The following is a 12,892-nucleotide window of genomic DNA, read 5'->3' on the forward strand; positions in this document are numbered from 1 at the left end:
GTCTGTCTGACTGCCTCCCCATTTTCAGCTTCAGAAAAATACAAAAAATAAAATAAAATAAATAAATAAAATGGCACTTGTAATAAGGATTCTGTCTAAGGTGGGTGTCTGGGTAACTGCTCAATGTGGAAATGACGAATTTACAATCCTTACCTTTTTTTAATGTTCATCTGCACAAAGGCATATCTAAGTGCCCTTAGTAATGTTGATTTCATCCACAGGTGAAAAAAATTTGATGGAACTATGCTTGTAATATTTATTAATTTCATAAAGCTCATTATACTTTTGATTTAATACTTTTTTTATTTGTCAAATGATTTTTAATTGAAACATTTTCCTTTGTGGTTCTTAATTAGCCAGGCATTCCATTGTACCACTGTTGATGTCATCTATGATGTCATGAAGGTGGTGACCATCAACACTGCAGCCCACAGACTAGGCAGTCTCCAGAATCTCTTGAACGGTTCCAGAGAGTTCTATGGCTAAAGAGCGATGCCGCATCTGTTGGGCAATGTTGACAGTCTCATCAAAAGTAATATTTCCACTGTGCTTAATGTTTATTTTTGCTTCTTTCTGTCTCGTGGTGGTTCTCTGAGGGCTTTGATGATCAGAGCAGAGGCAGAAGGCATTACCTCAATCTGAGCCTATCTGTTCTGAATGGTCAATTTCACTGTAATCCTCAGACCTTTCCAATCACCAGTTGCTTTGGCGATGTTATCACCAACCTTTTTTGAGGACAGGCCTAGGGGGCCAATCTTGGGGGCCAGGGTAGATGTGGCACTGACTTCCCCTCTGGTGCACCTCAGGTATATGACTTTGATTTCGTTGGGGTCAAACCTTGGTGGCATGGTGGAGGCTGCTGGTGTCATTAATACTACATTTTAATTCCCTTGCATTTGTTACTTTATAACATAACATAATCTAGTTTTTGTACCTCTTTTATTGTTCTTATTTAAGTATTAAATGCACTACCTTTCAGCACATCATTCATTTTTTAGTACTTAAAATAGTCATTAGGGCAGAGAACCAATTATTAAATTATTTGAATCCCACCACTGAATATAAAAAAAATAACAAGAGGCATATCCAAGAAAGGAAAGGTTTCAATTAGAGATACAAAGAATCAAAGAGAAAAAATTAAAAAATGAGAGCTGCTTAAAGTTAGATGCAAGAAGAAGAAAAAAGAAAAATGACAATAAACATCACTTTCTTGATAATTCTTCTCAGGACAAGCCAGAAAGGAAAATTTATCTGGTGACTGGGCATTCTGATGGGCCCTGAGCTGGCAAAGATCAAGGCTGCATTAGAGAAATGTCTTTGACCATAATAATGAGCATGACAAAATTTAGCTAGCAGGCCATTGTTAATACAAAGATTGACTGAAAAACACAAACAAATGAGATCAAGAATAATATGTATAATATTAACTCTAGTGGATAAAAATTATAAGAAGGCAAATGTCAGCTCACAAATTCTCCTTATTATACATTTATGCTTTGCACAAAGGCATCTGGCAAAAGAGACAGGTGAATTTGCATCTAGTCGATACACCAACCTTGCTTGCTAGGTGATCCTGAGCTGAACCAATGCCTTAGGGCACAAAGGAGGCACTCTTTTTTAATTTGCACACAAACATGGTGACCCTGAATTCAAGATAAGACTGCCCATCGGTATTATCCGTTAATGGCATAACTGACTCAATCATAGGGTGCCCAAGCCAAGGCTGGGCGCTCATGCATAAGGAATGTCACACACCTGCACTCTACCTCTTGGAGAAACAGAAAGCCTCTAAGTTCTTTCCAGTTTGATTTCACTTTATTATTCTCAGATTTATCCTATGACTCTAAGATCTCTCCAAATTCCTCTTTCCTTTAATGGTCTAATTCCTAAAGTCTTCTCTGTTTTTGGTAGGAAGAGAAAGAAATGCTATCATATGCCAGCATAGGCTTGCCACCCATGCTTTACTTTGATTCATATACCAAGTTATTAGAAAAAAATAATTCAACTCTTTCTAGTTTATCCCAGAAGTTTTTCTGAACCATTATAAAATAAGATCTTGCACTGGTGATGAGGGGATGCAAATCTAGTTTATGTCTAAAAATGCTCATGTATAATTTAGAAATAGTTTGGGTTTCATCACAAGCAAAATGAAGGAATTAAGTATTTTTATTAATGTCATGAGATCTGTAAAAGAAATTTATAAAAAATATTTTATAACGAATATATCTAGCTCTAATTTTTCAAATCCTGCCTCATTTATATAGCACTATCTTCTAATGAATTAATCACTGCATAGAGTTTATTATGTAATTCAAATTCCATTTGGCCTCAGCAATGTTCACAAGATACATCGAAACAATAAGCACATTGGACATGTAGAAGATATATACCCTTTCTGCTTTATTCTTTAAGATAATTTTTCTTTCAAATGAAGTGTGAATTGAATCTTACTATTACATAATTTTATGAAACTGAAATGCACAGCACTGACATTTCGATAGCACTTTATAATACAAAATGCAGTTTCAAATATATTACCTTATTCAAACTACAAAACTACACTGTGAGAATATGCAGCAGGATTGTAAAAATTATCAAGTATCCACATGTTAATTTAGTCCTTCCTACAAAATTAGAAACTTTTAAATAAATATTTAGCGTATATAGATATACCCTGAAATAGTTCTACAAATAAAAGATGCAATTTCAGAACTTTGCCTGTAGGAGGGCTGTTAGGCAACTACTAATTAGCCATTCTCCACAAATATGTAAATTCTAAATTTGCTTTATGTAATATTCTAATTTTATTTCATGTCAAACTAAATACAATATTCAATAACCTTTATAAATTTAGAAAGAAAATTAAAAGTCCTAGAACATCATCATTTTTCTTTCTAATACAATTGTTTTACGAAGGAAACCACATTCCTGTCCTTACCTCTGCCTTGGGTCAGGTTTCTGTACCAGTTTCTTTCCTCCTCCCTGTCTCTCTTCCTTTCTACTCTTTATTCTGATAGCTGAATCATTTGTGCCCCTTTTTTCCCCTCTCTAACAGAACCCAGATTCAGTTCAGGTTTCCTCAGCCTTCAGGATAAAGGACTACCACCTTCAGCCCATGGGAAGGTTGTGGAGAGTTAAGAGAGTGATTGTTCCAGGTTGGGCATACATGCTATATTGGGACAGTCAAACTAAAAGGAAGAGTTTGAATCCTTGTTCATAATTAAAGCATGTTGGATCTCTCACATACATACACACACCTCCTCAGACCCCACTAGGTTTGAATTTAAAAAAAATCCAATTCACTGGCAACCATTTCATGATGATGTTTTAAGATTTAACATGAAGTCAAAACTAAAAGGCAAAGTAAAGAACTCCCAAAATATTATGGGTACAATACACTCACATCACATGTGTATGCACCTGCTAGTAGTTTTTTTTATGATATTCCAATTATATTTATTTTAAATATCCATTTTAGTCCTTAATGAACTATAGGTCACTCCAGAACAGGTAGGATAGCATAATCACCTTCCATTCTGCATAGTGTTTAACAGGAATCATTCAACAAGAGATTCCTGAGTGGAATGGAATGATATATAGTAACATCCACGTAAAACTGTTCTGGATATTAAATCAAAATAACATGAAATAAAATAATTAGTGTTATTGGTTTTGTCAATAACCAATAAGTTTAGTCCACATTTAATTGTCTAATCCTAATACGAGTGCTAAATTTTTCCTTCTGCCAATCTTTGAACTACTTCAAATGATAGATTTGAACTGCTTCTTTTCCTTATAAATCACCTAAGTCATAAGCCACAAAGAGGAAAGGTTAACATCTATTCTATAATTTTATTTTAATTCTTAAATTCCTCTTGTGTTTTTTATGGCAGTTTCTCTTGAACTTCCATTGTAGTAGATGCCTTTTTGGGTGGCTGACCTTCCCACAGTGGTGGTCTTTTCTTTCTTGTTTTCACTTTATTTTTAGAAACTTCCTCCTACCCCAGTTCATCAAGTCATGAGGTGTGGGCTTCATGAACTTGTGTAACATTGCAAAACTCCTTTTTCTGTGGCTACAGCTGAGTAAAGCCAGGTGATTTTAGACCCGTCTCCAGACATTTATAGTTGGGACTAGGACCACCCAAGTGCATACTGGCCTTCTTTCCTGAGTCAGCTTATTACTCAGTACTCTTTATAAGTGAAAATTTGCTATAAATCTACACTGTATATTAGTAAAGCTACATAGAAAGAAAACCAGAAAAATGGAGGGTATGATTATCAAAAGCATCAACCCTCCTTCTCAGCCCACCTCTCTGTGGGAAAAATAATCTTGTCTCCAGGAAACAAAGGGATTTGATTACCAAATTCAAAAAGTTGAAAAGGATTTTACTAATCTTCTTTCTATTAACTTTAGAAGTAGCAGATTTCTATTTTCCTAGGCACAAACCTAAGCAGCTTTCTTATTTTAGACAATAGATTTAAGCTTCTGGCTTCTCTGAATTCATCTAACCCCAGCATTAACTGCTTAGTTTTGACCTAACCAGCAGGGGTCAGAGTCAGAACAAAAACCACCTAATGAAGATTCCATGGAAAAACATGGAACATTTAAGGGAGGAAAAAATCAATTGCTTGTCAAACTGCAGAAATAACGTGTAAATAGAAACATGTCAATGAAGATATCAAAAAGAGTATATAACTCCTTTTAAAATGATAACCTAATAATTTGTTAAGTCCGGAAAATGTTCTAAAGTGAAAATATTGATATTCTAGTAAAAATATCACAAAAAAGAAAATAAATAATTAAATTTATAATCCTGAAGCTGGCTGCAATAGAGTTATGGAAACACTTAAAACAGATTTTTAGATGTTACAAGTATCTTCCTAAATTTGGACTTAGATTGAACTCAGGTTATTTTGCCTCCTTAACTGTGATTTTTTTAAATGGGAAGATTATATTCTGAAAACAACTTACTTGTTACATCAGTCTTTATTTCTGCAATCTTCAACAGTGGTTCAACCTTCTCATAATAGACCTGGGTAGCTTCTTTTTTGTGGCTTTGGGGATTAAGAAGTATTTTTAATGACGTTGGTCTGTTCGAAAAACCTAAGAGGCAAGCATAATGACAAGGTTATACAGCCTCTGTCAGCATTTCTTTATTCCCTTTTAAACCATATACTCATCTAGTTAGAATGCTATATACCTATTTAAATAGTATTTACTATTTTCTTTTGAAAGTTTGACTTTCCCTCAATATGGTATTAGATTAAAACATTTGCAATTCCTACCTGTGAAATAGGAATATCCCTTTTAAAATAAACCTTGAGTTATAACAAAGCATTCGATTTGCCGAGGAAGATGTGAATAAAAGAAACTGTGAATATTAGGCAATGTTTATATCTATTTACCAAATCACAAATGCTATATATGAAATGTTTCTTTAGCATTTGTTTCTGGGGAGAAAAGCAATGGACTATAACAAAGAGAAAAGTCTCTTCCCTCTTTTTGGATAAATATGCTCATTATTGGAATTAGGCATTCCAGTGACCTCGGGGCTACCCGGCCTGACCTGCGGATGAGCCCAGGGTACAGGGGAGCATGCAGGGCTGGGTCAAGGCCAGCAGCCAGAGCAATGCATGCTGGGAGCTAAAAAAGAGTGCTTAGGTCGAAGTTCAAGCCTGAAAAGGGGCCAGGGGAGGAAGGACTCTTCCCCTGGGACCTGGGAAAGCAACGCCTCTCAGCAGGGATTCGATGATAGTGCTGCCTCACAGTTGGGGCTGAGATTTGATACTACAATTTTCTGGGCTTGCAAGATGTTTATCGCTTAGAATCCAATTGGAGCAGGTGCAAAGCAAATTTTCTGTTGTTAGGAAGGGGCAGAAGGGACAGAGGAGCCAAAAGAAAGCTGATGACCGAGTCACAGTGAGCTGTTCTCACATGGCCATGAGTCAATCTTAAAAAAGCAGTTACTGACATTGGTTTTTAATAAAACCAATGGAAAAAATATTCATTACACCAAAGTCAGTTTTTTTTGTGCCCTAAGTGGAGACAGTGGTTTAGTTTTCATCATATTTGATATACTTGAATCTTCAATAGCATGTATTGTTTTGAGTTCAGGGAGACTTTGGGATGAGGAAGTTACAGGACCATGCTGAACTCCTTATGCTGTGTAATTACCCTTTGCATCCCTTTTTGGTAAAGGCCTCTGTCAATCTCCTATCACCTAGTCCTGAAACCTCAAAGCCACGAGCAATTTCTTCCTTCTTTTTCAATTCCTACATGTAAATGATTGCCCAGGGTTGTGAGACAGTAACCACTTCCTCCTGTTCCTTCTGCCCCTCTGGCTCTCGCGCCCTCTGGCTCAGTGTGCCCCAGGCTAAGGCACAGGTGGTATGATGTTCTCCTTCCATCCCAGCTCTGACCAGACCTGCATTGTTCAAAAGCTGTCATGACTCATCGCTGAGACAAAGCAAGCCCAAAGCCCTTAAAATGACATTTAACCCCCTCCCCCCAACAAACCCCTACCTATCACCTCTCCTTCTCTCACACATATTGAAAAACATCTACTGAGAATTTGTGCTGAGTGCTGGGAAGGGGGGAAAAGCAATTAAGACATGGTTCATGTTTTAAAGGAAGAAGGACTATCATCAAATAGAAGCAGCACAAGACAGATTGGATGTGTTGACAGTCACACTGAGCTGCGGAATGTATGAGAGGAGGGTGGTTAACTCCCTTTAGGGACATGGAAAAGGCTTCCTGGAGAAGGTAGTACTGGAGTGGGGTTTTGGCTCATGTTGTTTTCACTACTTATAATTCCCTCCTTCCCTACATCGCTCCAGATCCCTTAGCAAAAGAGCAGAGGTGGTACAATGGAGGAATTTCTAAGCAGTACAAACAGCATAACAAATGCCCAAAGGTAAGTAAATGTAGAAGTTTTCTGTTCCACCTCAGCTTCCCCATCATGCTTTGGACCCATGTACTTGCCAAAGCTCACTTCAAATATCACTCTCTCACTGAGGCCTTTCCCAATCACCAACAGAGTGCACCTCTCTGCCTTCTCACTCTCAATTTTCTCTATGTGCCTCTATTAACTAGTTTTTATGACACACAAAACACACTGATGAAATAAATACCCACTATCTCATCTCAGGACTCCCACTGGCCAAACAAAGACAATATAAAATTGGATAAAGAGAGTAATTTATGATACTAAAGTGCAGAAGGGAAAACTCTGTTTTATGGTAGAAAACGAACTAATAAATATGGGAGAAGTCACCAAGTTAAAAAAAAAAAGCAGTTTTCAACCATCATAATAACAATGGATTCAGGCAAGAATTAGTAATGGATGTCAAAACCGTCAGCGACAATCAATTGGGAAACCAAATGTTTACTTATTTTAAAACGCTGTCCCTCCTTGTTGTTCTCATTACAAAGGGTAAAGATGTCCCCATTTACAATGTGGAAATCTGGTAGACACCACTTTAGCCACGTGGTCACATTAACAACACCCTTAAAGGTACAAACAAATGCATATTCCTCATGATACACTTACAGCGTGAGGACGTGCCACCACTTCTGTGGTGCTTCTGCCCAAAGTGCACAGTGTGGCTCTAACATAATGAAACACTCAGACGAATGCAAGCTGAGGAGCATTCTTAAAATAACTCTTTAACTTTTGAAAGAAAATAAAGGTCAAAGCCATGAAAGACAAAAAAAAAAGCAGAGGATTTATTCCAGATTAAAGAGATGACAACTAAACGTAATCCGTGATTCTGAATCAGGTATAAAAAGAAAGCTCTGAGGGACAAAACTGCTGCCCTTTAACCAGGAGGACTGCCCACAGAAATCCACGGTTCCCGTTTGCTGAAAACACCAGGACAAGAAGCTTATTCTAAACCCCAGAGTCCAAGGGTCAGGTTCAATATATTGAAACTAAGTTTGCTGTACCTGGTACATTTATCAAAGGCCCTGCTTCGTTTCTCAAGCAGGGCAGTCTCAGTAAAGAAGGTGTCTAAGCATCAAATGGCAGTCCCCAAATATTATCATAAAAACCAACTTGCATTTCTCCATTTTCTTACTTCATGACTGTGGGAGGATAGAAGTTGTTGGGAATGCAAAACAGGCATTTGGCACATGGAAAGGTAAGTGCAATGTTCTTGAAAGCTTGTCGCCTTTAAAGATATATGTATAAAAGTGCACACTATGTGTTCCATCTATCCTTTGTGAAATAATCCCCTAAATAATGCAGGAAAGGGGATAAAATTATTGTTTAAAGATTTTCCAAAATGATTTAAACAAAATAATTTTATCCTTAAGCCTCAGTTAACACTAAGACTCAATTAACAATAGCAATAAAAATTAAGTAAATTAGAATATTTCATTCCTTAGATATTCCAGTAAATTGAGGTCTTTTCAACACAAGTCAACAAAACTAATTTTTCACTAGAGATGTTTTCATATTCTTCTCATTTCTCTTTTCCTTTTGGGTGCTTTTAATATGATGACTATGAAGCTGCATATATATAAATCAGGTAGTAATTTAATATCAATTTCGGGATCAGATGGGATTTCTATGAATAAAGAATTTTTAACATGTTCATAATTAGGTGGAATAGGGAAATAACTTAAAAGTCTCCAAACTTCTGATCTCCTATGTTCCCTCCTCATTCTCCCTCTACGCTGTTCAGTTTCTTGAACTATGTTCCCTCTACCACAGTGCCCTTGCACCTGCCCTCCCAGCTATCTGCCCACCTCCCCTTTCTGCCACATAGCCACTTTGCCCAATTAACCTCTACTCTTTGTTTTGACCCACCTTAGTTTTCACTTCCTTGGGAAATCCCACCATGGCCTCCTTGGCCTTGGGACTTTGGGGCTTTGGAGCTTTGGCTGGGTTATTTCCCCCTTATCTGTTCTTTTATTATTATTATTTTGTATATATCTAAAGTGAGAAGTGGGGAGGCAGAGAGACAGACTCTCGCATGTGCCTGACTGGGATCCACCCTGCTTACCCACCAGGAGGGGATGCTCTGCCCATCTGGGCTGTTGCAACTGGAGCCACTCTAGTGCCTGAGGCAGAGGCCATGGAGCCATTCTCAGTGCCCGGGGCCAACTTTTGCTCCAACAGAGCCTTGGCTGGGAGAGGGGAACAGAGAGTGAGGAAGGAGAGGCGGAAGGGTTGAGAAGCAGATGGGCATTTCTCCTTTGTGCCCTGGCTGGGAATCGAACCTGGGACCTCCACACACTGGGTTGATGTCCTACCGCTGAGACAATCGGCCATGCCCCCCCCCTCATTTGTTCTTATAGGTCCATACACAACCTAATCTTGATACTTACAATGTTGTACTTTTGTATCTATTTATTAGTTGTTCTCCCATATTGGAATGAAAACTTTCTGGGGTTTGTCTCCATATACTATCTCCTTACTGAAGGGCACATAATAGATGACAAATATTTGATGAGTGAATAAAAGAGTAGTGTTAACCTTAGGCCAAAGAGAAAACAATGACATTCATTCTGTTCACACACACACACCAAAAAAAAACCCCAACCCCCCCCCCCCACACACACACACAAAACTCTGCATGCCTGTTATTTTCCAGGCAAGGTACTCAAAAAGCTGAGGCTCTCACATAGAATGAGAAAGTACTCTGCCCTCATGAAGCTTCCAATGGTGGAACACAGAAGGGAACAAGAAAATTCAGAGTATGTCATGTAGTAAAAAGCTCTAAGGACATAGTAAAAAGCTCTAAGGATTAAAAAAAAAAGCTCAGTAATGGAAAAAAAGAAGGTAATGGCTTCTTGGATAGGTAAGATCCAGTGACTTCTTGGATAGGTAAGATCAGAACCTTGTAGGTTTTCATGGCAGTGGTTTTTGTTCTGAGTCAGAGGAGAAGCATGGAGAACTGTGAGCAGTACAGCAACATAACCTTGGGCAATTAAAGAATCACTCTAGCTGCTGTAAGGGAAGTAGATACAGCAAGAACAGATACTGACAAAGTAAGAACAGTTGAAATATTCCAGGCAGGAAATGATTGTGGTGGACTGGAGTAAAGTGGAGTGCATACACACACTCCACTTTATATATATATATATATAATATTATATATATATAAATATATCTAGAATATATATTAAATATATCTAGAATATATTAAAATATATCTAGAATCATATATTAGATTCTAGATATATTTTAAAGGGAGAGCTGTCAGGATTATTTATTTGGGGGATATGGTATGTGAAAGAGAATAGTCAAAGAGTAGTCAAGTGTATGGCTGGATAAGAGAGGATGTAAGAGAGGTAAAGAACAGTGAAGATATGGTCAAGTTGATTAATTATGGTCTAGTAAACTGGAAGGATTTCAGGAACTGGGAGAGAAGAATAGGTGAGCAAGGAAGACAGAAGGCAGCAGCCACATGGAGGGCAGAAGACTGGAAGTTGAGATTGAGTTATAGCTGATCATCATAACAAGACTTGATAAGCTTCCCTATTGATCAGAATTATACAAGGAGCTCCTTAAATGCATATTTCTGGGTCCCAGCCTCAGAGTTTTGAACTCAGTAGTCAGAGGTGGGGTCTGAGAGTTCACCTTTATGACAAGTTCTTGGGTGGTGCTGATCATGTTGGTCTGGGGACCACACTTTGGGAACCACTGATCAAGAAATATGATTATGGGAGGAGGTGGGTAAAGTGAAACACAGGTCAAGATCTTTGAAGACGAAGAGGTCATAAACCGAGAGAACTTATACAAAACTCACAGAATTATGACAACAATAGTGCTGGAAAGAGTGACAGTGAGATATGAAATGAACTAAAGTCTTCAGAACTGGGAGAAGGGCACAGCAGTTTGCACAGGGCTACAACAACCCATGGAGCTGGTAGTGTCTGATGGATTGAGCTTCAATGTTTAAAAGTATGCTGCAAAATGGTCCCAAAATAGCAGTGAGATGCAAGGAAGACTTTTTTTTTTTAGTTAGAGGAGGGGAGGCAGAGAGAGACTCCCTCATGTGCCTCAATGGGGATCCACCTGGCAAGCCCACTAGGGGGCAATGCTCTGCCCATCTGGGGCCCTGGTTTTGTTGCAACCAGAGCCAAATTTCAGCACCAGAGGTGGAGGCCATGGAGCCATCCTCAGTGCCCAGGGTCAACTTGCTGTAATTAAGCCTTGGTTGCAGAAGAGGAGGAGAAGAGAGAGAGAGAGAGAGAGAGAAGTGAGCAGGGGAGGGGTGGAGAAGCAGATGGGCACTTCTCCTGTGTGCCCTGACCAGGAATCGAACCCAGGACATCTACATGCCAGGCCAACACTCTATCACTGAGCCAACCAATCAGGGCTGCACGGAAGACATTAAATACTGACAACACCTCTATGACCAGTTGTCTGAAATGTATGGCAAAGACATCAGTAACCACTTAAGAGGACTATCTACCTGAAAAATAATCTAGTCTCTTTCATAAGTCAATGTCAAAATAAGAAAGATGAGGTGGGGAAGGTTGTACCTTAACTATATTTACTTCAATATTTACTTCACTGGATACTTAGTTGGTACAAATCAGCTATAAAAGACATTTTGGGAAACATGGTAAAAGTTTCAATATGGACTACATAATAGATGATAATTAAGCAACTATTATTCATAATGATATTTGGTTATTTGTAAGGCATCTGATTTTAAAGATATATACTGAACTATTTTGGGGAGAAATGTCATGATGTCTATAATTTACTTTAGAACATGCTGAGAAAATAAAATGTTTGAAGTAAATATTAAAAAATGTTAAGAACTGTAGATTATAGGTGGTAGAAATATAGGTGTCCATTGTAACATTTTTTACGTTTTCTATTTTTTTAACTTTAACTTTCTTCTAATAGGGGGCAGACAGGGACAGATAGACAGGAAGGTAGAGAGATGAAAAGCATCAACTTACAGTTGTGGCACTTTAGTTGTTCATTAATTGTTTTCTCATATGTACCTTGACCAGGGGGCTCCAGCCAAGCCAGTGACCCCTGGCTCAAGTCAGTGACCTTAGGCTCAAGCCAGTGACAATGGGGTCATATCTATGATCCCAAACTCAAGCCAATGACTCAGCATTCAAGCTGGTGAGCCCGTGCTCAAGCCTGATGAGCCAGTGAACTTCAGTTTCGAACCTAGGTCCTCAGCATCCCAGGTCACTGCTCCATCCACTGCACCACCATGGTCTGGCTACATTTTCTATATTTGACATTTTTTCATAATATACTAAAAATATCTTGATATCATCCTTGATTTTTCTCTCTCAACATAGCCCATATCCTCTAACCAATATACCTGGCCAGCTCTATCTTCAAATAAATCCAAAGTCTGATCTCTTCACATCACCTCTCCTGTTGGCGTTCTGAGTTAAGTCACCAAACTTCTCCTGGATTGTATCATTTTCCACTTCATTCGTTTCCTGCTTCAATCTTTCTCCTACTCATATAGTCTGAATATCCATTTTAAAAGTAAGTTACATCATGTTGGTCCTCTGCTTCAAATGCAAAATGGCTCCCATTTTCCCCAGAATAAAAGTCAAAAACCATACAAAGCCTGAAAGACACTTCGTGTTGTATTTCCAACAATTTCCATGACCTCGCTACCCATTACTTTGCTCCCTGCTAACTTGACCCTGTACAGGACTTTCTTGCTCAAACTTCTCCAATTACTATTCCCTCTTCTTGGAACACAGGAAGATAGCTCCTTTTCCCCGTGACTTTCAACTCTCTTCTAAAACTTCACAGTCAATGAAGCCTTCCTGGACCACTTCTGCATAACAGTAAATACTTTCATCCCAATGCCTGGGTATACCTATCATTATTTGATATCATAGAAATATATATTTTTTTTCTATTTCTCTTTCTTGTAGACAAAATTTTTGTGT

General features: G+C 38.3%; 1 protein-coding gene and 1 pseudogene across 1 annotated transcript in view; both read right to left on the reverse strand.

The window, feature by feature from the left end:
* The window catches only part of CERKL (ceramide kinase like), a 134,898-nt gene that overhangs the window by 35,233 nt on the left and 86,773 nt on the right, over positions 1-12,892 (reverse strand). Inside the window, exon 3 of the mRNA XM_066346567.1 lies at positions 4,973-5,104. Coding sequence (XP_066202664.1) covers positions 4,973-5,104 — 132 coding nt within the window. The remainder of the gene's footprint in view (positions 1-4,972; positions 5,105-12,892) is intronic.
* Positions 349-860, reverse strand: LOC136378818 (large ribosomal subunit protein uL11-like; annotated as a pseudogene).

Source organism: Saccopteryx leptura, chromosome 7 (genome assembly GCF_036850995.1).
Source record: "Saccopteryx leptura isolate mSacLep1 chromosome 7, mSacLep1_pri_phased_curated, whole genome shotgun sequence".
In the NCBI taxonomy this organism is placed as follows: domain Eukaryota; kingdom Metazoa; phylum Chordata; class Mammalia; order Chiroptera; family Emballonuridae; genus Saccopteryx; species Saccopteryx leptura.